General features: G+C 44.9%; 1 protein-coding gene across 3 annotated transcripts; it reads left to right on the top strand.

Moving 5' to 3' along the window:
- The first annotated feature begins 221 nt into the window (after window positions 1-221).
- Window positions 222-25,067, top strand: sned1 (sushi, nidogen and EGF-like domains 1). 3 transcript variants are annotated; one of them, XM_068707862.1, is made up of 32 exons: window positions 222-1,315; window positions 7,651-7,938; window positions 8,883-9,023; window positions 9,174-9,336; window positions 9,490-9,615; window positions 9,882-9,995; window positions 10,500-10,613; window positions 11,183-11,296; window positions 12,449-12,496; window positions 12,598-12,705; window positions 14,156-14,248; window positions 14,399-14,536; window positions 14,854-14,973; window positions 15,331-15,447; window positions 16,397-16,540; window positions 16,956-17,129; window positions 17,265-17,378; window positions 17,487-17,600; window positions 17,720-17,833; window positions 17,952-18,068; window positions 18,186-18,473; window positions 18,574-18,757; window positions 18,989-19,101; window positions 19,415-19,693; window positions 20,354-20,495; window positions 20,605-20,687; window positions 21,206-21,301; window positions 21,602-21,718; window positions 24,025-24,112; window positions 24,232-24,311; window positions 24,413-24,441; window positions 24,567-25,067. In XM_068707862.1, the coding sequence occupies exons 1-31, from the start codon at window positions 1,097-1,099 to the stop codon at window positions 24,436-24,438; spliced, it is 4,176 nt and encodes a 1,391-aa protein (XP_068563963.1). In that variant the 5' UTR covers window positions 222-1,096; the 3' UTR covers window positions 24,439-24,441; window positions 24,567-25,067. The 3 variants fall into 3 exon arrangements, with proteins under 3 accessions (XP_068563963.1, XP_068563964.1, XP_068563962.1); XM_068707863.1 differs by having other exon boundaries at window positions 223-1,315; window positions 14,402-14,536; window positions 17,484-17,600; XM_068707861.1 differs by having other exon boundaries at window positions 223-1,315; window positions 17,484-17,600.
- The last annotated feature ends 993 nt before the right edge of the window (window positions 25,068-26,060 follow it).

Below are 26,060 nucleotides of genomic sequence, written 5' to 3'. Positions count from 1 at the left end.
ATGGGAAAAGTTTTCTGTGAACTTTGTGAAGGACAGCACTGCCCTTTCATGGCATGTGAGTTCTGGCGTTAGGTTCGCCCCATTAAAAGCCTTTGTGGATTTAGTGTTGTGGGTGAGAGAATGACCTTCGCTCTCTGTTGCCAGTGCTGTCTTAAGTGTTTTTCTTTCAAATATCGCTGCAGACGCCAAGGTCTGTGAGGATCGTCATTCCCTGGAAGTTTCACTGGCGATCCCTCCGTAATCCTCCACAACCCTAAAAATCTTTAGGCGATATGTGGTCTTCCCTTTGATGATTACAAAACCACAAATATATTGTATCTGCAGTGTGCACATGTACATGTAAGAACCTCTGCTTTCACTCCTTCTTTCACTTCAGTTCTGACTCTCACCACACTCACTGTACAGTGTTGCATTCTCACACCAGTCTTCTCCGTGTGAAAGCTTGCATGACTTGGTAACTGTACATAGTAGGAGTCTCACTGAAAGGGGAAAATCTTGTCCCGAGTTTCTTTAAAGCAGCCCTTTGATTATCATAGATCCGCCCAGTGGTTATCCAGTTACCGGCCTCTTTTCTGCTATTGGCTGGAAGGAGCTAATTATGCAAGGTAGTGAATCCCTGTGGGGGAGGTGGGGCCAGAAACTGAAAGAACTCCTTTGGCAGGCAGAATAGAGCTTTTATTGAGGATATTTCTAAGCTGACCATCAGGGACCAAATCGCTGGATTGTTCAAAAAAAAAAAAAAAAAAAAACACATCTCAGCTGAATCACGCTGCTCCCCCTCTTTCATTCCTTCCCTCGTTTCATTTCAGTGAGACGGAGTGTAGCTCATGCAGTACCCAGCAGCAAGCAGAATGCAAGGAATCTACAGTATTCCCCCGTCTCACACAAGAAGCCCCGTTCACTACTAAAGGACAAGAGAGGGGAGTGAGAGGCAGAGCCAGAGAGCAGTCAGGGGAGGATTCAGACTGCTGTGGTTGAGAAGGAGGAACGTACGCTCTTGTCCTGTTCTGCTGTGCTCTTGTTGCCTCAGGTGTGCGTGCTCCTCCCTCCTCACCGCGGTGCCCGCTGTCAGCTCCATCCCTGGGTGGCTGAGGCCATGGTGTTGGTGCTGCGAGCCCTGCTGCCCTGCTTCTGCACCCTGCTCTCCCTGAACCTGCTGCCTGGAGTGGAACCCGCCGTGCCCCTGGAGGACTTCTACCCCTTTGGCCAGGACATGGGGGACTCCCAGACCAACGCTCAGGACGACGGAGGCTCCAGGCTCGTGGAGATCTCCGTTGCGTTCCCCTTCTTTGGAGACAAGCACACGGGACTCTACGTGAGTACAGAGCACTGTGTTTTACTGAGTGTGTGTGTGCGTGTGTGTTTATGTCTTTATATTTCAGCGTGTACAGTTATGTGTGTGCATGCACTTTGCAGTTGGCAATTGAAACTGACATGGTGTGGATTGTATAAGAGCCTCAGGGATAGGAGATTTGGCACGCAGCCAAATACTACATCGCAGCGCCCTTTGAGAGTTTGTATATGTTTGTGTGCGTTCACAAGCTCTGGTGTGTAACCTCATTTGTAGAATATCGTGTTTACCCCCCCCCCCCCCTTCCCAACCCCGACCCACGGGCGGAATCATAATCCTCGATGACATTCTCTTCACTTTACATCTGCCCTCCTCGCACTCTCAAGTGCACCGAGGGCGAGTGCAAGAGAGAGAAACTATTAGCAGAACAGTGGCGAGCCCTGTTCTAGTAGGTCCACAATGAGCTGTTAAAGGAAATGACAGTTTGTGTTCTTGCTGCTGTAGCGGAGCATCTGTGAGCAGTTCGTTTTCAGAGAGCGTTGTGGGGGGAAATGTGCACGCCGGAGAGAGAGAGAGAGAGAGAGAGAGAGAGAGAGAAACAGCGCTCACGGAAGGAAGCTGAATGGTTTGACAAGGATTTTCGCGCACCACAGTGAAACACACTTTGATCTGTCTTTTGTCACGTATTGGGTTCGGTTCCAGCGCATGGAAAGGCAGAACTCCCTTAAATCAACACCACCTGTTGCGGTTTATGCACCCGCGTTGGTTCCCCTCCTCCCCCTGTTTACACCATGGGCAGGGGAGCCCGAGGAACCATGGCAACAATGGGCAAGGTCAAAGGTCATCTTTCTAATCTAAGCGTCTGCGCCAAAGGCGGTGAGGTCAGTCTCCCAATGAAGACATTTTTAAAACTCTCATGCACCCACACGCCATGCACGGACAGCGGCGGTGCGTCAGTGGTCTGCAGCTTCTGTGTATCCCAGTTGCCTTCCCACTGTGTGTTCTTCACAGTTTTTGCATTGAACTCCGGTGTATCGCTTCTCCCGTAATAATACTGACACACGTTTAGTCAAATTAGACAAGATAAGACAAGTAACTGGTTGCTCGGCTTGTTGATCGTTGATTGAATTATCATCTTATTATCTAGAGATAACAATCAGGAGAACTCCACTCCGAAATGTGCCGCGTTAGATGCGATCTGATATCCTGTGGCTCGCCCTGCATCTCATTGGGCTGCAATTCTGTAGTCACGCAAGGCGTAACAGATTGTGACAGGCACTTGAAATTACAGTCACGCTCATTTGAAATGCCTCACCTGAATTCATTAAACATCTGCTGTAAAGCGCGCGGACCACATGGTGATCTCTGCCACCAGAGAGCTGCCTTGAACAGTTAATATTTCAGTGAGGGGGGCCTGAATTTGTGTGAGTAGTTTCTCTCCCAGGAGTTTGTTCCAAGCCTCTGGGCTACCGCCACATGGAAGCTGGAGAACCAAACTGAATTTAGATGGTCTGTGGGTGCTGCCTTATATTATTGTCACAACTGATTCTGTTGAAACCCTCTCACAGCAGATCCCTTTAAACCCTCAGCTATCAGTCTTCGTCCCTTCCGGAAGACATCTTCTTTTCAGCGGTTGGATTTAAAGACTGCCACAGCCATGTGACTTTTGGTCACAGAAGTCATATCAACAGACGCTACAAATGCCTGTACAAACATGGGTCCCCCCCCCCCCCCCCCCCAGTCCCACTTGTGCCTGCTGGTAACCAGGCTGTCCCTCTGTTATGGTTTGTGTCTGGGAGTTTTCACATGTTGCTGGGATCTCTCCTCCTCCAGGTCCCCCTCCCCTCCTCCCACGCCTCAGATAACATGGCAGGGGTCTTCCCCCTGGAACTGTCCAGCTGCTTTATCTGAGAAATGACCAATCACTTTAACAGAACACAGATGTATCTGCAAAGCGTCTTCGGAGCTCCCAAACAATGCTGCTCATGCGGGTTCACTACTCTTACGGATGGCCAGTGTAAAGAACATGAAGGAGGATGGCCACGGTCAGAGAAGAAGGAACACAAGTTTAAAAGCAGATGTGAGAATAGATGGTTACAATCAAAGGTATTTACTGTAGATACATAAACTGATGGACAGAGGGAAAACTGTGGGCTCGCTGTGTGTGTTCATATGCCGAAACGTGTCATTTTTAGTATTAAAATGTGCAAGAATATGTATTTAGAAATAAACTACGTTCAAACTAGATTCAAAGACATTTTTGAAAAAGATCAAGCCAAGAACGTGCTAAAGTGTAACTGCACTCTTCACAGATTGCACATCTGCTAGTGCTCATCTGCTCTTCAAAAGAGCTTCAACACTTCAGTTTGAGCCTTTTTCATTCACTCACTTTCACTCACCACTATGTATGGCCCAAAGATGTGCGCATCAAGTTCTTATTCTTTGTACTCTGCATGGGTGCTTTTTATATGCATGTGTGGGATGAGAGACATGGCTGAGTGATGTTAGAAACGCTTCGTCCCCCATGGACGAGATATGTCTGCACGTACTTTAAAATGCCGTAAAGTCTTAAAGTCAGCGATGTACATCAAAGGAGCAGTGCTGCATTTTGGGAAATTCGCTTTCTTGTGGAGAGTTAGGTGAGGGGATTGACGCCACTCTCATGTCTGTCTGTTAACTATGAAGCTGCAGCCAGGGAGATGGTTAGCTTAGCTGAGCACAAACACCGCAAGCTTGTTTGTGTAAAAACAACAAGTTGTGGTTTTTACGGGACGGTTTGTGGACCAGACTATTTCTTGGCCGGGCGCAGTGACTTCCTGGAGTCCCTGCTGGTTGCCTTGTAAGATCGCAGTGATGACAAGACTCCAGGAAGTCAACGCTTCCAGCCAAGAAATAGTCTTGTACATGTTCTCATCTGACTATTGGCAAGAACACAAAAGATCAAGATTCAATCAAGACTTTAAGCCCAAAACGTCATTAAATGCATCCAGATACAATCATTAGAAGCCATGTTTTTGGTTTATTTGTGCAGCACTTGCCTTTATTTCTAGTTTCAGGCTTTTTAACAGTAACAGTAAACAATATTTTAAATTTGAACTGATCACAAATTTACACAAATTGTCTTAAAGTCCAACTTTCTTTATGTAAAATCACTTGAGGGAGGTATTTTTCCTCTATAGTTCTAAACTATGTGCTTTGCAAATAAAAATTTGAGTTGAATACATTATCACTACACCAAACCTCCACATCACTTGCTCCATGGAAGATGTATTAGAGTCCCTCCACACTGCTCCAGTGAGGATTTATTGCCTCAATGTAAACTCTTTGGCTATAGGGAGACAGGCCCGGGGCACATACTGTAATCACTTCCTTCGGTCTCGTCAAATAATTGCACAAGCTTGTAACTGTGAAACCTCCGTATTTGACAGGCAAAACGAATGTTTTCCTGCGCTGATCCACGGGCACCTTCTTCATTCAGGGGGTTTGCTTTGGCTTGACTTAAGCCAAGATGAAAGTTTATTTTTGTCCATAAAATGCTTGGCCCTAAAGAAAACCACCCAAGCAAAATCCCAGATATATCCGGCAGAAGAAGTCCCAAAATAAATAACGGGGGAGTCGTAGTGTGGAGTGGCACCATTGAGAGTGAGAGAAAGAAATACGGGTGTGGGGGGGGGATGCTTCTTACAGGGTTGACTAATCGCACCTCTCTCTGACCTTGGTCATGTTACAACATAACACAAGGCAGCACTGAACCCATTCACACTCTCACATAAGTGTGATGCATACCCACCCTTCACTGGATGCAGCCCGGCTGAAATCCATGAGAAGAAGAAGAAAAGTATGCGATACGATGCAAAGAAGAAAAGCTTCTGAGTTCTGTTTTAGATTCCTCTCAGGTCATTGCCATGTCAAAGTAGTCCCCAAGAAAATATTAACAAGTAAGAAATACACTTGTTTAAACGGTTCCAGATGCTACTACAGATTGGATTAGGCGATTAAACATATTCCAGCGTTGGGGTATAAACTCTATTTGGTGTTCAGCATGATTTCCTACACTAATTCTGCTGTGAGATGGGTGACTTCCAGACCGCTGCCACCACAGGTCTCTCATTAGTGGGTATGTGGGTGTGGGAGGTTGGTAGTTCATGTACATCCTATCATTCATCCAGCCCTGTGCCCTCTCTGCTGTTTTTCTCCCGGTATCAGATGGTGCTCTGGCTGACCCCTGGGCCCTGCCCCTGCAAGTCGGTCCTCTTTTCTTTTCTTTTTTTTCCCCCTACATCAGCCCCGTTCTCACCACATCACGCTGATGCTGAGGGGAAGACTGTGGTCGGGCAATTAACTTAGCCCCTGTGCCGTGCCAAACAAAACTTCCTCTGCTGTTTTTACAGCAAGGTCCTTTAAATTATGGTTTTCATACATGCGAGGAGCGGAAGGCGAGCCTTCCGATGCTGCGTTGTCGCCGTCCCGTGCCACTCGGCTTGAGCGCGGAGAGGCAAAGTTCACGCCAGTGGTGAGGAGAAACAGAAAGGTGCCATGGGGGGGAAAAAAATCTCCCCCTGTTGATAATATCCAGAAGTAATATAGAAATGAAAGGAGGCCTGTCACGTAGAGTTCAACCTTTCAGCCTGTAAAACTTTCCTCTTCCTTCAGGGTTAGAGGCTTGTGTCTTAGGTTGTTCAAAATGTAGCACAGTGGCTGGTCGTACATCCCCTAATGTTTGTGATAGAAGGATTCTCTCCATGTATGCTTCACTGCTAAATGCTACTTCATAATCTATCATGATCATCATAATCTACCATTTACCAAACTGCCAAGTGCTGTTTTAGAATCACAGAAATCTCTTACTATTTACTAAGTTTCTCCTCTAAATATCCTCCATCCTGCTCAAAACACACCTCATTTACTTCCTGTACACCAGATCTTCATCATATCAATAAGCGGTACCTTTTCCCACAGCTCACAGTACGTCTTTTACGTTGCACCACGGCAGTGAACCCTCGAGCAAAACATGAACATTTATCGTCTTGGTTCTGTGGCTTTACGCTTGCAATTCTTATTGTTGCTGTAATCCATTTTTCCATCTTAAAGCTGCACTATTCAATGTTTTTATAATAAAAATGGATCAAATGTATTTTTGTATGTTTAAGCGGTTGCTTGCAGTAATACCCACAAATAATTATCACCTAAATTCGTTAGTTTTGAGAGCATGTTTAAGCTCCTCGTTTTGTGTTTTACAGCCTGTAACATCGCCGTTTTGGTTCAACCTCTCCACTTCTATCAAACCTGTTTCCAGCTGCAGCCCAAAAACAACTATGATCAACCAACTGATAACCAACAACTAGCTGGTGGACATTGTGGATCATTTAGCAGTCAGATATTTCCCCCTGGAGTAGTTGGAGACCAAATCAGAGCTAAAAGGAGAATGAATATTGGGCTTACTTTTGCTATGTGGAGAGAAGCACATCTCCAAATGAATGCTAATGTTGCGCTGTTGTCTCTCTGCTGGATGGGTTAATAGGCATCAGTTTGCAGACACGTTGGCCATATAACTCTATAAGGTGGTGATACAGTATATCAATGTTGGGTTTACAGCTTGTTCTGCTGCCCTCAAGTGGCTAAAAAGTCAATTAAGGCAGCTTTAAGAGTAACAACAGTATGCCAAACATGTATAAAAACCAATCTATGAGAGCTACTAACTACTATTATTATTATAAATCTATCTTATAATCGTTAAAACAACAAAAATGATCTCAATTGTCTTCAAACTGCTCATTTGTAACAATAGTAGTCCAAAATACAAATATATAAAATTCATATAAAACAGCAAAGGCCCACCTTTGAGAGTGACAGTGGTTGTTGGTTTCATTTCTGTGGATCGACTTATCAGTTATTTGCCAAATTGCTTCATTTTTCACCATGCTTCGGTATGTAGCTGCCGTGCTGACTGTGCGTTTCTCACAGAGGAGACATGTGGACGAAGGGCAGCATGGGCTCATTTATTTGGTTACTTTGCCGTTGGCAGACACCTGTGGATTTAAAGGCCGTGGACGTCTTCCTCGACGTGAGCAGCAGAAACCTGGTTTTCTCAGCTGCTGTTATTTCACAGAATAAAGGTAGCGTCTGTTTGCTACATGGGAAGTGCAAACATCCATTACGGTAGCGGTCGCTGCTGTTTGCCCCGCGAGGTCAGAACACCTCCGGTCGTCCACCTCCGCCCTCTTCTCCTCAGCACTTCCACTCTACGCACGCCTAACCGTACAAACAAGTCACAGTGGCTTCATCTGACACGTTGAGTAAATTATATAACTGTGATTCGTCCCATTGACACACTCTGACCCTGACTCTCTTCCTCTCAGGTTAACAACAATGGCCTCGTGTCCTTCCTGAGGGAGGTGTCTCAGTTCACACCCGTGGCTTTCCCGATCGCCGGGGACAGGAGGGTCGTGGCCCCGTTCTGGGCTGATGTGGACAACCGTCGAGCAGGGAGGGTCTTCTACAGAGAGAGCCAGGATTCCTCCACCCTGAGGAGGGCCTCGGGCGAGGTCAAGACGTACTTCTCAGAGTTCCCCAACTTCAACGCAACGTGGGTCCTCATCGCCACATGGCACCAAGTTACTTTCTTCGGAGGCAACTCCCTCACACCGGTATAAACTCACTCTTAACTTTACAGCACTCTAGCATGTTTCAGCTCAGCACTGCTTCAGCAGCTCTGATCCTCTATGGAAGTTTGAAGTATCTAGATCAGTGATTCCCAAGCAGGGGTACTTGAACCTCAAGGGGTACTTCGGCAGTTGCCAGAGGGTATGTGGTATGTGGTATGTGGTATGAGGGTATGAAGTATCTCAATTAGATTGAAAAAAAGATTTGATTTGATTAAAAACATAGAAAAGTCGTTTTTATTTGTGTTTAGGAGTAAAATAACCGTCCCAAAAAAAAATCCTCCAACTCGGTGTAACATAACATAATAGATATCCAGCTACAATAGGCTGACTGCACCGTGCACACCTTCACCAACCTGAGTCAGTTGTAACACCATCCACCACGTGTTGCCACTGAGAGTGAATGAAAACTAGTTCACAAACTATCAGAGAAGTTGAAATGCTAAAAGTGCTGATCAAAAGGCTGAAGGATCCGGCCTCTGCCACTTCAAATGGTAGTAGTAAGATTGCAAAGTATATGAACAAATATGATAATAACATCCACTTTGTCCGGTTTAAAAACAACTTAAGTGAAAACATGTGGAACATGGCGGGCAGTGTTATGGACTCAAGCCCATCTGATAGGGATGAACTACTTGGAGCCACTGGCCTAGATAATCTCAAAGTCCCAGGAAATAGTCTTGTTGCTAAAGTGGGCTGTAATACGTGGTTTGAACGCACAGCAATCGGGGTTTCATTCTAATTGTAATTGTGAATTTTCTCGCCATCTCCCTCGACAACAGGCCCAGATGAGTGCATTATGTCTCTAGCCTGTCTGAGGGTTAGGAATCTGTACCGTGGAAATGAGCAGTCTGTCGGATGCATGCATTATTACCGAAGTTCGTGGAAATCAGGAAATGGTTTAACCGAGTCTGTTCCTCTTTACGCAGGTAAATACTTTCCAAGTGGTGCTTATTACAGATGGAGAGCTTTCCTTCACCATATTCCAGTACAATAACATCACTTGGACCACAGGCATGCATGCCAGCAGTGGAGGAAACCTGGCTGGGCTGGGTGGGATTGCAGCGCAGGTAAGATCACGATTTTATTTTTTTTTGCTCATCTTAACAGTTCTAAATTTGGTATGTACAGTATGACCTGCTTGCTGTGAAGAAGCAAACTAAACTTTTCAGGTGTCTGAACTCTGATTCAGCCATTTTTTTTTTATACTCTCTTTCCAGGCAGGTTTCAACGCCGGCGATGGAAATCGCTATTTCAACATCCCCGGCTCGCGCACGGCTGACGTGGTGAACGTTGAGGGAACCACCAACGTGGGCAACCCGGGCAAATGGGTCTTCCGTATAGACGATGCGAATGTGGAAGTGGGTGGCTGCAATGATTCCGGTAAGACCTGCTTCTTAGAAATGAGTCCTTCATAAAACTTTTGCTACTTCTAGGATTCCTGTTACCTTGACCTCTCTCTCTCTCTCTCTCTCTCTCTCTCTCTCTCTCTCTCTCTCTCTCTCTCTCTCTCTCTCTCTCTCTCTCTCTCTACAGCTTCAGTGTGCCCGCACCTGCGACCGTGTCTGAACGGAGGTCAGTGCATCGACGACTGCATCACAGGCAACCCCTCCTTCACCTGCTCCTGCTTGGCCGGCTTCACCGGCCGGCGGTGCCAGATCGGTGAGTTACGGTTGCTCCGTTGGGCTCGACACACACGGCACGCTGTGAATGAATAACTGTCTCCCTGAGATCAGCCAGGAAACAAAGAAAAGAAATAAAAAGACTGGGATTCACCTGACGTGCCAGATGACATTTCCTTCATACCTGTATCAGCTTCATGCAAATCCGTTGCATTCTCCTCCAACATAACCTCACTAACTGACCTTGGTTTTCGTCTAATGAATAGAGTCACACTATCTCCTTTGTTTTCCTTCCTGTCTCTGTAGATGTCAATGAGTGTGCCTCACGTCCTTGCCAGAACGGAGGGACTTGTGAAGACCAGATTAATAGTTTCCTATGTCACTGTCCACCTGGATACACTGGGATTCAGTGTGAAACAGGTACAAAACACACTCCCCTTAAAGCTGGTATCTTATTCCTTTTTTCTAGAGTACCTTCTGTAGAATTACATGGAAATTGCTCAAATTTGAAGTCACAGCATGTACAAGAAACCCACATCTGACACTTTTACTGTTCATCCAAAAATTCCACACTTCTTCTCTGACCCTGTGCATGCACTAAATATAGACTGAAAGACCTGGAAAAACTCTGATTAATTAAGGTATTTTGTGCCTCATTAAGCAGTTTCCATACACACACACAAAAAAAGTATTTTAGATATTTAGAAGTATTTGACAATATCTTGGTCCAGCTTCTCTGGAGCTCCTGTGCCTATTCCCACAGTCCAGCCTGTGGAGATGTATCAAACCTCTTCTAATACCTTTCACAGCCAGCAGCACATACTTGCAGAGTGAGTGGAGCAGTGTGGCGGATATATTAATCAGCTGAGTAAATATTCCATGAGCGTGTCTCTCTGTCCCTGTGTGTGTGTGTGTGTGTTACAGACATTGACGAGTGCAAAGACAGACCGTGCCTCAACAACGCGCTGTGTGTTCAAGGCACTGGCAGTTTCACCTGTGTGTGTGAACCGGGTTACACCGGTGTCCTGTGTGAGACAGGTGAGCAGTGCTTTTTCACAGTCCGGGGGAAAAGTAGGCATCTCCCTCCGGAGGAAATATTTTCTGCTGCTTTCTACATCAAACTCAGTCCATTTTGGCAGTTTGTCCAAAGAGTTCCCCAGTCTATCTAAAAAATAGGTCCAAGTTGAGGTTATGGTTGAATTCATTCGCAAACAACTCTTTTTTTTTTTTCCTCGGGTCACGCAACGTAGCACTGAACCACAGTGAGAAAGTTCACTGAAGGTTTTCCAAAAAGACATTAACTAATCTGCTTCCTCTTGTGATTGATTGTTGATGAAACGTGAACCCAGTGGGGAATTGAATTATCAGACCCTGCACAGTTCATGAATCCTTGTATCTACATGAGACGGGATTACTCCTAATACCAGACACCTGGGCAATGAAACCCTCTGCTTTCAGGAGGGAAGTTCATCGGTCTCAGTCCGGCTCAATGTCTCGACTTAGACAACCACATCTTGCCTTTCCATGTGGAATTTCTTAATATGAAACAGAATCAACAGCGGATAAACCTCTCTCGTCTGATTCGCCGGCTTTTGTGCACCCTCCAGACATCAACGAATGCGAGTCGCAGCCCTGTCTGAACGGAGGAGAGTGCGTCGATCGGGCGGCCAACTTCACCTGTATTTGTCCCGCCGCCTTCACCGGAGCGCTCTGCGAGACAGGTGACTTGAATTCAACTGAAATTTGGCCAGAGAAGCATGTTTAGCAAAAATGTGTTTTAATAGGACACGTTGCCTTTCTCTTTGGCTTCCAACCTAAACAAGCATGAAGAAAAGCCTATCATACCTCTTAGTTTAAGTGAGCCGTTTCTGTTGCTTCTCCAGTGATACATCTTTACTCCAAATTCAGACGTTTACATCACATACATGTAAAGACTGTAAAGAAACACGTTTGACCCTAAATACATAGAAAGTCACACGTTCTTATGATAGCAGAAACTGTAGTGTAACTCTGACTGTACATTGTTTTCTAGAGTTTCTGCCAGAGTTTTAGGGCTAGTTTCCCTGCGATTGAGGACTGTGGCATGTGCGCATTTCTTCTGGTTGTTTGTCCGTCAGCCGCAGCTGCATATCAAGCTTATTAAGTATGCGTCGGTTTTGCTCTTCCCACAAAATACCAAATACATCTGGTAACGATATAGATTCAGATTTTATTCAGACATTAACATAAATGCTCGACATTAACCAACATTTCTGATAAATAAATCTCTTATATTTGCTGAGTAATAAAACTGTCAGCGCTTTGGTGGACTCACTATCTAATGGTGACATTGGTTCTAATTTACCACGAACATTTCTTTAGCATTTCTGTGAGGCAATTTCTTGCTACCCATATACTAATATATTTGTGATGAGATAATATTGCAGAATGATCAGTCAGGCTGTTATTATTATTACACTTATGCTCTATATTTCTCATGCACTGTATGGCATCTTTCTCACTTGCCTCTAGTTAGAGATATCTAGTCCGAGATAGTTTTGTGTTTATTTGCTCAGGTTTTGAGAGATCCGACAGTGGAGGTGAATGGAATGTCACTGTGTACAGCTTCCACAGGGACTATTTCTTTTGTTAAAAATTGAAATACTTGATATAGCTTGATCAGAGCAACAGGGACACATTTTCTGGAGAGAAAAATGTTCCGTTTAACATTTTCAATGCTGTGATTCCGTTCTCGTCCATGTTTTTTTTGGAGGCAGCGTATATCTGAGAGACAGGTGTCTCCTAACCTAACAAATACATCTGCATTGCTAAATACCACCAGAGGTAAGGGACCCTTTAACCCTTTAAAGCACATTCTTGTCTTCCTCTCTCAGAGTTGGTGGTGCTGCAGGTCAATTCAACCGAGGTGGAAAACCAAACAGGTAAAAGCACGTACAGCTTAAGCTCTGCCAGTTTTATTTATTTATTTTTATTCACGTTTGATTCTTACACCGTCATGCTGTCACGCTCTCCCCGTCTGCAGCGGCGTGTGAGGAGGACGACTGCACGAAGCACCGGAATTGTGAAGACGCCGGCTCGGGAGCCTACAACTGCACATGTGCTCCAGGCTTCTATGGGGACGAGTGTGAAGGTATTGTACACTTTTGGCCCGGCTGGCGCTCACTGCAGGTAGGCAGCAGGTTTTAAAGAGGGAGCTGCGCTATCCCACAGGAATTTGGAGCTCTGCCCTGGAAGAGGCTGCTGTGATGATGGATTATTGTAATTATCAAAAACTGTCGCGGCCTCGCCCAGTTTACTACGGGAACCAGTCGCTTGATGTTGCGAATAATTGTTTTACAGCACATTTTATTAGTTTACCAACAAGAGGAAGTGCTTTGTCTAGACTTAAAAAGGCCTGTTTATGAGTCAAAGCCGCTCTTTGGTATTCAGGTCATTTCTTCAGACAGAGCTGTTGAAATATGCATGCTTCCACACCGCTACTGGCTCCTCTGGAAGTCGGCCATCGCACCACACCGTGGTTTCAAGCACACAGCTGCTGCTTGCATAACCATAGGGCAATTTGCACACAAAATATGTAAAACGCTATCATCCTCAGCTAATGCTTCATACCTTCCTTTCATAAATGCTTATTGAGTCATGTCATATTACGTTTGATATCTGTATCCCATTATATTTGTTTTAGGAAATAACTAGTGAGCCATTTAAAAGCTAATTCCGGCTCCCATGAGAGGTTAGTGTCACCCTCTGATAGCAGCTTTTTTCTTTTTTCTTTTCTCCCACCAAAAGCTCTTTAATAGTATTTGAGCTATTGCAAATGCATGCTACTTCTCACCCTTGAGCTGAAATAACTATCAGTGCTTATATAGGCTCTCTTAAATCTCCCAAATACTTTCCTGCCTGGCTCACTTGGACGGCACAGTGGAAAAAGGAGCACGATCCTCCAAGGAAGAGAAAGTAGTGGGACTCAGAAGTGCCTAATCAGGGCTCCCAGATCAAAGGGCCCGGGCCGCACAGGTGGCCAATGAAAGTGGCTCTTTGCAAATTAACAGTCCATTAATTGCCCTCGGGGGCCGTGCGTTCTGGTCACAAAATATGCTCCATATCATCACAAAAATAATACCCTCCACCGAGCAGCCCGGGACTTCAAAGGGGAAGCCTTTCTTCCGCTGCGATACGGCCACGTCCTTTGATCCGCTGCTGCAATTAGGGAGGAGAGGAAAATAAAAAACATTCTTCCAATTTGTACGGAGCGGATGTACAGCGCGCTGACTGGTAATCGTCTGGTCCCGTGCACTTTGTTGGAAAAGATTAGGGGAAGAGAAATGACAGCGAATCAATGCATGGTTTACAGTATAGCAGATGAAAGACGCTCCGCATATGTTACACATGTTGAACTTTATACCCTCCGCCTGTGTTTACGTGTAGGCCAATGCTGAAAACTTAACATCGTACTTACTTTCAAGTAGCTCGAGCAAACTTTCCAGCTCTGAGCCTCCCTCTCTCTCGCTCTCGCTCTCTCTCTCTCTCTCTCTCTCTCTCTCTCTCTCTCTCTCTCTCTCTCTCTCTCTCTGTGTCTGCAGAGGAATGTCTTTGCCAGAATGGGGGTGTCTGTGTGGACATCAATGGGACTTGTGAATGCCCTTCAGGCTACACAGGACTCTACTGTCAGTTTGGTGAGTATGATACATATAATCCTATCAGGTGTCTTACAAGAGCTTGGATTAATGTGGAAAGAAAAAGACAAAAAGCGTGGATCGCTGTAAGATCACAAATGTCTCAAACCAGAAATTGCGAACCTGCCATTCACAATGCCTTCCTCTCAGAAGTAACCCAGACGCCATGCAGTAACAGCAGGCCGTGCCCTGATGGCGGTCCTTGCTTGGAGTACGGAGGGACCTACCTGTGCACATGTCAGACGAGTGCAGCAGAGCTGGACCACAAGGACTTCTTCTACCCCTATGGTAAGGCACCGACCAAACAACACGGCACTTCGCAGCTATGCGCCGCTGCGTGAGCAGCTGGTTTCTACGGCGACAAACACATTGTTAAACATACTGGTCTCGACATGTGTCACTTTCTATTCCAGACGGAATGGTCACATTTGACTTTTGCATTTACGATGTGGAGGAACATTTCAAAGTGATTTTGCATCAAATCATAAATTGACAAATAATCCATGGAGGGTTTTTTTTTCCAACCGAGCCCACATGCTCGAATACATTTAAAGAGGTTTCTCAGTGCAATGGAACACAGTCAAGTCTCGGTGTGTGTTTTTCAGTACAGCCCCGATCGGTCTGCGACTCCTCTCCGTGTCTGAATGGGGGCTACTGCTACGAGCGGGACGGAGGCTACACCTGCGAATGCAAATACGGATACTTGGGAAAGCACTGTGAAAAAGGTAGCATTATTGATTTAAAAAAACACACACACACACACACACACACACACACACACACACACACACACTAAAAGAATAACTTCACATGAACTTATGATGTGCCTTTGTCAAAACATCTTTCAGACTTATTACTCAGGCTCAAACCCAGCTTTTAATGCACCAGGAAACATGCCATCACTCGTAATGCTGCTTGAAATATCACAGCACCGAAAGGCTTATGATAATTTGTATTTATGACTGAGTTATGACCTATTTTTTTCCTGACTTTAATTGCAATGTGCTGGAAGTGCTTTATTTGTTTCGTGATTAAAAGCCGGTCTCTGCTTCAAGGATTCCCCTCTCCCTGTCTCTCTCCAGTTAGACTCAATACCTGTGCTTCTGGCCCCTGTCGCAACGGAGGCTCCTGTAAGGAAGAGGCAGGGAGCTACAGATGTGTGTGTCCTTACAGATTCACTGGGAAACACTGTGAAGTGGGTGAGTGCCACCCTCGAGTAATAGTCAAAACATTTTGTACTGCAAACTTGTGTGAAAGGCAGAAAAACGTGCTTCGAATGCTCTTGATACCAGTGTCACTGGTATCAATGTTTGGATGAGTAACATATTTGTCAAACTAAGTGAGCAGAACAGATTCTACTGCAGAGACTGTAGCCAATGTTTGGTTCTGTTCAAACCGATCGAGACACGCGTTACAGATGTGGGAGTGGCTTTAGACTCTGATCTCAACTTCATTTGCCACGGTCATGAAAACGCCTTTTTTCCATCCTCCCAACATCACCAAAATTAGACAACGTAACTCAGAGCAGTGCTGAAATGATGACTCATGCTTTTATTACAAGTCACATTACTGCAACAGTCGTTTTATTGGGCTCCCCAAGAGGTTTTTAAGAAAGTTACGTTTATCTTTTAGAACTTAATCTAAAGTGATTTCACTTTACATTAACGTGGCACCACCTCTATCAGCGACTGCCTTTCATTTTATTGTCCAACATCTGATCTTCTTTTTAGATGTTCATTTAGAAGTAGCTGTTTTTAATGCCTCGTAATGGTGGAATACCCTCCTCTTGGATCTTAGACCTTCGTTGGTACTGGGGTAATTTGTTTAATTGTAATTTTTGGTATTTATATTAAATATTTACATTGTTATTGGAGGGGTTTGTCAGCTGGTTTGTCAGCTGGAATCCAAAAAAAACTACCGACATGGGCCAAGGAAGAACCCATTCAATTCTGAAGCGGATCCGGTTCACATGGCGGATACGCAAATTATTTTTCACTTTTGTTAACATTGCGAGATATGGAATGTGGCCTTATGGGAGGTCTACACTCTGAGTGACATTCTAGTCTTTCATATCATTATCAAACATGTTACTTATTGTTCTTGTCCTTATTATTATTATTATTACTCAGAGTGCATGTTTTCTTGCAGGGAAGCCAGACCCCTGTGCCTCCAGCCCTTGTCTGAATGGGGGGACATGTTTCCACTACATAGGAAAGTACAAATGTGAATGCACAGAGGCCTTCAGCGGGAGGCACTGTGAAATAAGCAGGAGCTCAGTACAAACCCCCGCAGGTAAGCAGACTGTGTGTCACCACACGATAATGTCCAGATCTCGATGCTCTAGTGTGTGTAACACTGACTTCAGTAGATTGGCACAGGCAGGGGATATCCTGAGCTGTTAAGTGTAGAGATACTGGCTTTCCAACTGAAGATAATTTTAGCAGTGTTGCTGCACTGGAGGCCCCACATTTACAGATATAGAGCGGCTACATATCCTATATGAAGTACGACCCGATGATTCATGTCTGCGTGCTCCAACAGCATGCTGGAGATAATTTTAGGAGGATAAAAACAGAGAGGCTGGATAGAAAACACCTCCGTTGCTGTTAGCATGTTCCTGGATGAGCTCCTTTAAGCCCCGGCGTTTGATAGCTTGCGTCACGATGCGGCCCAGCTGACATTAACAACGTGTTTGTATTCATTTCAGCGCTTGGCTGCGGGCTGCCTCCACAAGTGAAGCACGCCGAGGTGCAGTTCTCCTCAACAACAACAGGCTCCATGGCGGTCTACATATGCCACTCGGGCTTCATATCTGTGCCCAGAGCCACCCAGAGCATCTGTGGCATTCAGGGAGACTGGAGCCAGCCACCCATTTGTGAGGGTCTGTAACATACACCGGCACATGGACACACACACTCAACCAAAACAGTCTTTTAATGATCCCTGAAACGTCCTAATAGATGACAGTACACTAATTACAAAAGTGTCCTAATTTCTTTATTCCCCATCATTACAGAGATCAATGAATGCCTATCACAGCCTTGTCTTAATGGCGGTACATGTCGGAACCAGGTCGGGTCCTACCAGTGTGAGTGTGATGATGGCTTCAGTGGAAACCGCTGTCAGACAGGTAAAGCCTGATCATAGTCGTCTAATTTTAAATTTTACATTTTAAATTCAATGCATGCGCACACACTTGACCTTCCCGTGAATATGTGTGTGTCTTCTCCCCTAGTAGACACAAACGGATGCCTGGCGGAACCCTGCAAGCACGGGGGGACATGTGAGGACCGGCCCGGCTCCTACCTGTGTCATTGTTCTCAAGGCTTCAAAGGCCAGAACTGTGAAATAGGTACGATGTTCATTTGATCTGTTGCATTGCTTTTGAAGCTTATACTTTTTTTTTTTTTTTTTTTGCATACATATTATACAGGACGGCTATCAAATTCTACTGTACATATCTGTGTGCAGAGCAGGACGGGTGTGAGTCCAACCCTTGTCTAAATGGAGGCGTGTGTCGAGGTTACAGACGGAATTATTTGTGCGCATGCAAAGACGGCTTCTTTGGGGACCAGTGCCAGATGTGTAAGTGGCTTCACACTGACTGACAAGTCTGTCAAAAGCCAATTCACACAACCTTGCACTCAGGCGCCCGAAGACGTGAACCGTGCCGTACTAACTGCTTGTCTCTGTCACCCCCAAGTGGAGAACCCGTGCGTACTGCAGCCTTGTGGAAACCGTGGCCTCTGCAGGAGTGACAAGAGAGGGAACTACAACTGCGTTTGCAGAGTCGGACACACAGGCAAAGACTGTGAGAAAGGTCGGTGAGAGTCACACCACACCCGTGTGCTCTGTCGCTCATCCTCTGCATTGCTAAAGACAACTCTGTAATTATTTAATGTATGAATTTGACATGTAAGGTTGCCACTGTTCCCAGACCTGTTGCCTCCCTCCGGTCTCCATGTGCTGCGCGTGGAGGAGAACGAGGTGGAGCTGCGCTGGGACGAGCCGGAGCCCTCACACAGCCTGATGAGCGGCTTCCTCGTCACGTACGGTCCCCTGGGCTGGAGCAATCCCAAAACTGACCTGCTGGAGAGGCAGCAGTCCTCCCACGTCATGCGAGGCCTGGTGCCCGGCCTGCTGTACAACATCTCCACCTTCTCCATCAAACGCAACACCAACAGCAACGACAACAGCCAGCCTGCCACCGCACTCATACGCACCAGTGAGCGCGCTCTTTAATGGCGTATTAGTAAGAAAAAGGCTTCTGGAAAGTGTTTCCCTCTGTGTGCGGATGCGTTTTCATGTGTGTGTTTCTGTGCTAGGACCTGAGCCGGTGGAGCAGCTTCAGGTGGTCAACGTGTCCTCCTCTCAGGTGTGGCTGAGCTGGCTGGTTCAGGCGGCTCGCCATGCGGCCGTCAGCAGGGTGCACGTGTCTCTGTTGCCCTCAGGCGGCGGCGAGGCTCGCACCGCCGTGCTCAACACCAGCACCACGGAGCACAGCTTCAGGTGAGGTTCTGCGCTATGCTACAAACACTGATAACCCAGAAGTTCAACGTGATGCACTGACCTGCAGCATCCTGTGTGTCCACTAAACGGTGCTGATGAGGTGCTGCACTTTAAATGGCTTTTCAGCCACTAGAGGGCGGTATTTAATCATTGTTTGAGGCTCTCAACAGCATCATGATGATGATGTCAGGTATTTGTTTGCTGTAGTGCCATGTTCTTTGTGTTTCCCAGTTCGTTACTCCCTGGTCAGATGTACACGTTGGATGTGTTGACTCAAAGTGGAATCAGACCAGATGAGTTTCCCTCCACCAGCCGCTCAGCTGGACCACTGCACTTCTGGACAAGTGGGTCGAATATCATCATTCAGAAGTTATTAGAACGATAATAACACGACCGCTCGCCGTCTGATTAGATGCTAGTGTGTTTGGGGTGTCAAGTCTAATTTTAAAATGCAATGCAGGTCTATGCGCATATCATTCAAATGCAAATGCTGTAAACGTTTGTCATATGTTTGTTTATTTAATCAACACAATTGTGTGACATCTGGTCAACTGATAATTGTATTAAGCCTTAATTCATGTATTTTCTTTACCTCATCCTCCATCCTCACGCTGCCCATGAAACAATGTGACCATCTCCATGTGTTCTTCCCCTCAGGGCCTCTCCCCCCACAGAACCTCTCCCTGTCACATGTGACCACTAACTCAGCCCTGATCACCTGGAGCCGCCACCCGAGAAGCGTCCCAGATGGCTTCGTGGTCAACGTGACCCGAGGGTTGAACACCAGGAGTCGCTTCCTGCCCAACGGGAAATTAGGATCGTATACCCTGCGCGAACTGACGCCAGGACAGCAGTACTATGTGGCCCTGACGTCGGTGAAAAGCACGGGGCAGGAACAGATCCACAGCATACCTCAACACTTAGCCTTCACTACCTGTGAGTGTCTGTGTTTGAGAAAACATGTTTCTGTGGATTGCACTGCCTTTTGACCCTGGAAGGTTGCGGTGGAAATTGTGTTTCTTGTGTTGACAAAGTTGAAGCCATGCCCAGCTATTTAGCTGAGTAGATAAGGTCCTAGCCATACCCTCAAGTATATATACTATTTATATTTTTTTTTCACAGTTTTGTTCATTGAAATTTTCACGGCATCCATGGCAGTTCAGTTTTCAAGTTTCAATGCCTATTTCCAGAATGGTAAATAGACTCTATTGTAATAATATTAAGTGAAAAATAATTAATTAAAAATAAACAAATACAAAATTATAATTAAAATTAAAATACAGAGATGACCAAAACATTTAAATAAATACATATGAAATACAAAATTAAAATTAATATTAAAATTAATTAAAAACAATAGATAATAATATATAAATTAAAAATAAATGATGAAAAAATAGTAATAGTGAATAGCAAACAAAAAAACAGTAAAGGATAAAAGACAAAATTGACAATATCTTCCAGAATATATATATATATCTGTAGGAAGAAGAAGACCAAGAAGAAAGAACCCCATGTTTTCTTAAGTCTGGCTGATAAACCTCCAAATGTCAAATAAGTGATTTTTAAATTCTGCACACATTTCCTTTGACCCAGTGCCAATGGGGCCACGATCAGGGAGAAGAGAGAGGCCAAGCGGGACTGGACAGGGGACTCAGGCGGTACGCACACTTCCCCCATCTCAGCCTCAGGACCTGGGAGGCACGACAGAAACAGAGAACTCAGAGGAGTTGCCCAGGTACACGCGGAGTGTTGACGGTTATTAAACAATCATAAAAACATATACAATGGTAAGAATCTGCTACTCCAGCTGACGATAATTAACAGCGTTGTTGTCTATGTTGCAGATACACAGAACTCATTGACAGACGGGGAAAGATAACAGCCAAATTCACTCACTTGCCTCGAAAAGCCATTCGACATCGCACTAGTAAGTAGTGGGAGCAACCATGTGATAAACATTCAGTGAGTCATCACTATGACACTGATTGACAAATCTTCTAAAATATTGAATGTGCTTGATACAGCATTTCCCACAAAAGGTAACAATGAAGTATTTCAGTCGGCTTCTAAGCCCAGATCAGTTCAGCAGAGGAGCATTACTACAGTCTCTCTTTTCATTTTCATGTTATGTATGCATGCATTTTCACTTAATTTCCCCTAATGCATCCCAGTGCAGAGGTTTACAACCAAACAGAGAAACTGTTTTACAGATGTTATCTTGTGCCCTAGAGAATAAGCTTCCCTTTATGAAACTGCTCTGCCCCTTTTAATGATGCTACGCCCATGATGTCATAATATGATTTTGAGCATTTTATTCAATTAGTGATGTTTCATGTTTCATTGTTCCAGGCTGAGGAACGCCCATGTCTCATTTAGTATGACATCTAAATATTGTCGTCATTCATTTTTACGTTGATCCATGACAGGAAGTGTTTTCCCTTGCAGGACCTGAAGCACCAATGAGATTAGAGAAGATGGAAGAAACGACAAACAAAATCAGCCTTGCACTTGAGATTCAAGAGGGTTTAAGAACAAAGCCTGGTAGGTGTTTTTTAGTGTCACATGTGCCCTTGTAATTGATCCCAGCTGATGTGGTGCACAGACTGCTCATTAGTACTTTGACGTGTCATTTATCATTGGTGTTATATGCGTTTGCCAAATAGCAATGAGGATGCTCACCGTAAAAGACAGGATGTTGCATTCAGGAAAAAAGAAAAAGAAAAGTAAGGGGGGGGGGGGGAGTGGTGTAACAGCTGTAGGTAATGTGGAGTAGTGGGCCTGAAACTTGAGAGCCACACTCACTCTGTACTGTGGATGTTGACGGCAGCTGTTGTGTTGCAGAGTTGCCACAGGACTGCCGCAGTCTGCCCTGCCTGAACGGGGGCACATGTGTGAGCGGAGGCGACTCCTTCATCTGCGACTGCGCAGCGGAGTTCAAGGGCAGACAGTGTGAACTGCGTAAGTTTATGTGCTTCCTCTCCACACGTACACACACACGCACAAAAGTATGAAAGTAGGCTGATTTTTTCCGGCAAATCTACCCGGTGCCCACTCGTTCTGTTGATGTTTTAAGGACATCGGAACAAAGGTTTTAAACACATGTTCACTGCTGATGCTACTGATCAGTGAAGTCAGTGCCATTTTTATCCATCCATCCATCATCTATATAGGCTTAAGCCTATCCTATCTGGCTGTAGGCGAGAGTTAGGGTACACATGTGATGTGGAATACTTTATTCATCTAAGTGAAGGTCAAACTTCACTTAGATGAATAAAAGAATAAGTCAGTGAGCCCCAGTTATCCTTACCTGAATATATAAGTTTATCACAACTCAGATCTGGCCAGAGACGATCCTGGTACAGCATGCATAGACACATTCATACCAAAACATAACATTACATATCTCAACTTCATGCAGTGTATCCCCCATATAATCACAACACCAGGGAGGAGATAAAACCATCTACAAGGTCTCCATCTTAACCTGACCCTGAGACGCTCAGAGCCTCCTCACAGAAGGCATGCCAAGTGGGAAGGACTCCGGGGTTAATTACTATGAAACTCTCCGACAACAACGCATGTAAATGTCTTCTTTAAAACAATAAAGTCTTGCACTGTGTGTCTTAACAAGCATGAGAGTCTACAGCTATGCTAGCTGTCCTGTGAGGCTGTACTTAACACGCTAACGTGCTGAAGTACGCAAGCGTAATGTCTACCATGCTCACTACCTAGCGGAGTTGGCATGTTCCCCCTTTGTTTGCTCGGCTTTCTTCCGACAGTCAATTAGTAGCACGTATGCCCACTCCAGTGCAGGATTTACCGTCCCGTCTTTGAGTTCCCAAGGGCTCCGTTTCCTCTAAAAGAAACTGTAGCATCTCAAGGTGTGAATTCACAGTGGGGTCTAGGTTAGATTTGCGTGTCATCATGTAAGCTGACACAGAGCTCTGAGCTATGCATAGACCTCTGGTTTCTTAAAAAGCAGGAAACACGCTCCGCTGACAGTTGACCCCTCTGACATTTATAAGTGGCTTGGTTAACTTTGAGGGTTAGGGGGGCATGAATGTACAACATGAAAACAGTGCCAGCGAAGGCACAAAGCACCATATTATTTGCACCACTTTCTTTTCTTTTTTCAGGGAGACAGTGTTGCATTTATAACTTCTGAATGTTCGGAGGTGGTGAATGAGGCAGCAGTACATCATCTGAGAACAGTATCCCTCTTGTTCTCATTGTACTCTATCTTTACTGTGTCTCATGGATTATCTACTTCGGCCCAATTTGTAAAGGCTCAATTCATTTAGGCACGAAAAGCTAAAAAAAACATAAAAATAAGTCTGCGCCTGTGACGGGTTTCTTCCCATTAACAACCAAAATGAATAACACACAACAGTTTTATTAATGAAGAAAGTGGGTTCCTGGCTTCAGAAGAGAAGGCATTCTCCTCGGAAAGGAGTCGAATCCCTAAACAGTCCGAAATTCCCAAATCTTTAGATGACTGGAATCTCCCCATGTGCACTCTCATTCATTTTGAAGATATACTGTACAGTTATGACTCAAGCTTCCAGCTTTCATTAAACATATCTGTGACAGACTGGAAAACTGCCAGCTGCCTGGAGCAAAAGTCTTTTCACCATTGCTACTACTGCACTACTTTCTATGGATGACAGCCAGTAGGAATGCATGAGCTACATAGTGGCCAATATGAAAACATATTTAGGCCACCAGTATGAATGCACAGCTACAGTTCTAACTAAGGACCATCGTCAGGAATGCATTTAGAAAGATAATTACTCAGATCGTTGGCGTCTGCTCCTTTATGAAAAGCAATAATCTGCTTGAATCCTATTTCTCTCGATTCAACGTTACACGTTCTGTAAAAACTACGTTGATGTTTATGAGAGAGAAGGAAGATTATGAGTTTCAGAAAAACACACACACACACACACACACACACACACACACACACACACACACACACAAAGTGAAACAGTGAAAAACACAGTGACACAACATGAGCCTGATTCCAGTACTAATAGGATGTTGATGAAGCTGTGCCCGAGGAGACACTGGACATATCCTCGCCCCTCTCGAGTCCTTCTCTCCATCTAAACATCCAGCGTCAGATTGTTTAAACATTCCTTTCCTAAAACCATCCATCAGCCGGAGAGAAGGGCCCGGCTCCGTCCCACACGACTCCTAAACCATCCAGCAGACTGTTTAACGCATTGAAAATACCTCACGTTGTGTGACCCTCCGCTTTGCAGTGTGCCAGCGAGTGCCGCACCCCTGCACCCGCCTCTACTCTGAGACCAAGAGTGTGCCCGTCTGGGAGGATGGAGTGTGCCACTACCTGTAAGTCGCATCAGGCTGAGGATCTGCCGTTTCGGCCTCGCATGCTTATTCTCATCACGGAGCGGAAGAAAAGCAGAGCTCGTTTGTGACTAAACGGATCCCTGTTTCATCCTTCGCAGGTACAAAAGGACGTATAAAGTACAGCAGGATGTTTGTTATCGAGAGATTTGTGAACCGACGCCACCAAAGAAAAGTCCGAGTAAGTTTTAGAAAAAGGCCGTCTGAGCAGCGTTGAAGTTGTTTTTTAGCAAAGAATCCAATGCAACTCTTTTCACACCCTGATATTATCTTTCCTAACAGTCAGAAGAACAAACAGACAACAATAAAAGGTTTGTTTTCTTTAACACAACCAACATTATTGTACTTTTTGCTGTGAAATGTTCCCTCCAATCATGTATATACACAAGATCGAAAGATGTTTAACACTTGTCTTATAATGTTCCTTTATTTCTAGAGCACTTGGGTACTGATGAAAGGACCGTCATCACTGTCATGTGAAAAACCCTAACTTCAAATTTGGTGTTTATAATCTACTTGAAGTAACTGATTCTTTTTTTTGTGCTGAGAAACTCTGTCAGAGCCCACTGTAAGATTTTTTTTTTTTTTTAGAAACAGATCATCATTCATGTGGAAATAAGGTTGTGTTTGTTCATTCCTGAGAGCTGTGTTTGGAGCTCCACGCCTCATGAGACGACTTCAGTCCATCAGAGGAAAAATGGCCCCACATCATTTATCATTCGCGATGCTCGACGACTGATTTTACGCACAAACACACGCGTGTGCAAATGTTAACGGTGAGCAGCCGGCTGCACCGCATCGGAGACCTTATATACCTCATGTCCATGTCCATGCTGACACATTAGGAGAGGTTTTTTAGGATTTGTGATTCAGCTGCAGGTGTTGTCCCTCAGGTAAAATAACTGTAGAGTGTTCCGAGTCCCCCCCCCCCCCCCCCCCCCCCCCCCGATCTCCTTATAAAGACGATGGGAAATGTATGCTTTCTCCACACTCCATGAATTCATCTCTTGCTCTGACGATGGCGCACAGTGTTTCCTGTGTATAAATATCTTTCTCTGTGTCTTAGCAGGCATCACTGCTCGCTATTCTGTAAATAGTGTTTATAGGCCATTTTGTAGTTGAATATTTTAATAATAAAAATGTTAAAATGTTTTGGGCTTCCTGTATCTTTTGAGCTTTACATGCATCCTGGATTATTTCTTAGAAAGTAGACAAAGTCTTCTAGTATCCACTGTATTTCTGCTCAGTTTATCATTTTACATAGATGCATAGGAAGCTGCTTAATGTTTACTTTCAAGCAAATCTGTTCAGGTAATACTGTAGCGTCACACAGACATGGTCAATACTTTTATTCAAATAGCTGTGGGTCATTGGTAAGATGAAAGGGCGGCAAAAGTAGGTGGATAGGAAGTGGGGAACAGACCACAGGTCTCTAGTTAGAGACCATGTTGTGATGGGATCAAGCCAGCTGCAACCAAATCGAGCCAGCGGCGTAATGTGGCAAAGTCCCCACTTCCTACCTGCTACCCGTGCTCAGACCACAACCACCTTCAAACCCGGCCTTCATTTTGATCTCAACTACACCAATCTGTAAAGTTTCGAGGTGGCATCTTGCACAGTTGTGATGCTGTTCAACATAATTAGAATAATTTAATGTATGCAGCACAGTTTGAAATACAATAAAATCTGCTTCCCATGAAATAAAACAATCACAGTGCAACGTTTAAACCGATCAATTAACACAAAAGAATGATGCATTCATGAGGGTTAAAATGGGATGAATAAAAATAGAGACGAAATAGAGACCCATGGTTTAAAAGGAAAACACATAAACCAGGACCCTTATGAACCAGGACCCTTGAGGAAGACTGACATTGACACATGGCAAAGTACTCAAAACGGCTTCAGTGGTAGCTCCTGCTGCATTCTG

This window comes from Cebidichthys violaceus, unplaced genomic scaffold (assembly GCF_023349555.1).
Source record: "Cebidichthys violaceus isolate CVI_PGR_0920_01 unplaced genomic scaffold, fCebVio1.0.p SCAF_13, whole genome shotgun sequence".
In the NCBI taxonomy this organism is placed as follows: domain Eukaryota; kingdom Metazoa; phylum Chordata; class Actinopteri; order Perciformes; family Stichaeidae; genus Cebidichthys; species Cebidichthys violaceus.
Note: the sequence above shows the minus strand (reverse complement) of the source record. Positions and strands in the feature narration are given on the sequence as shown.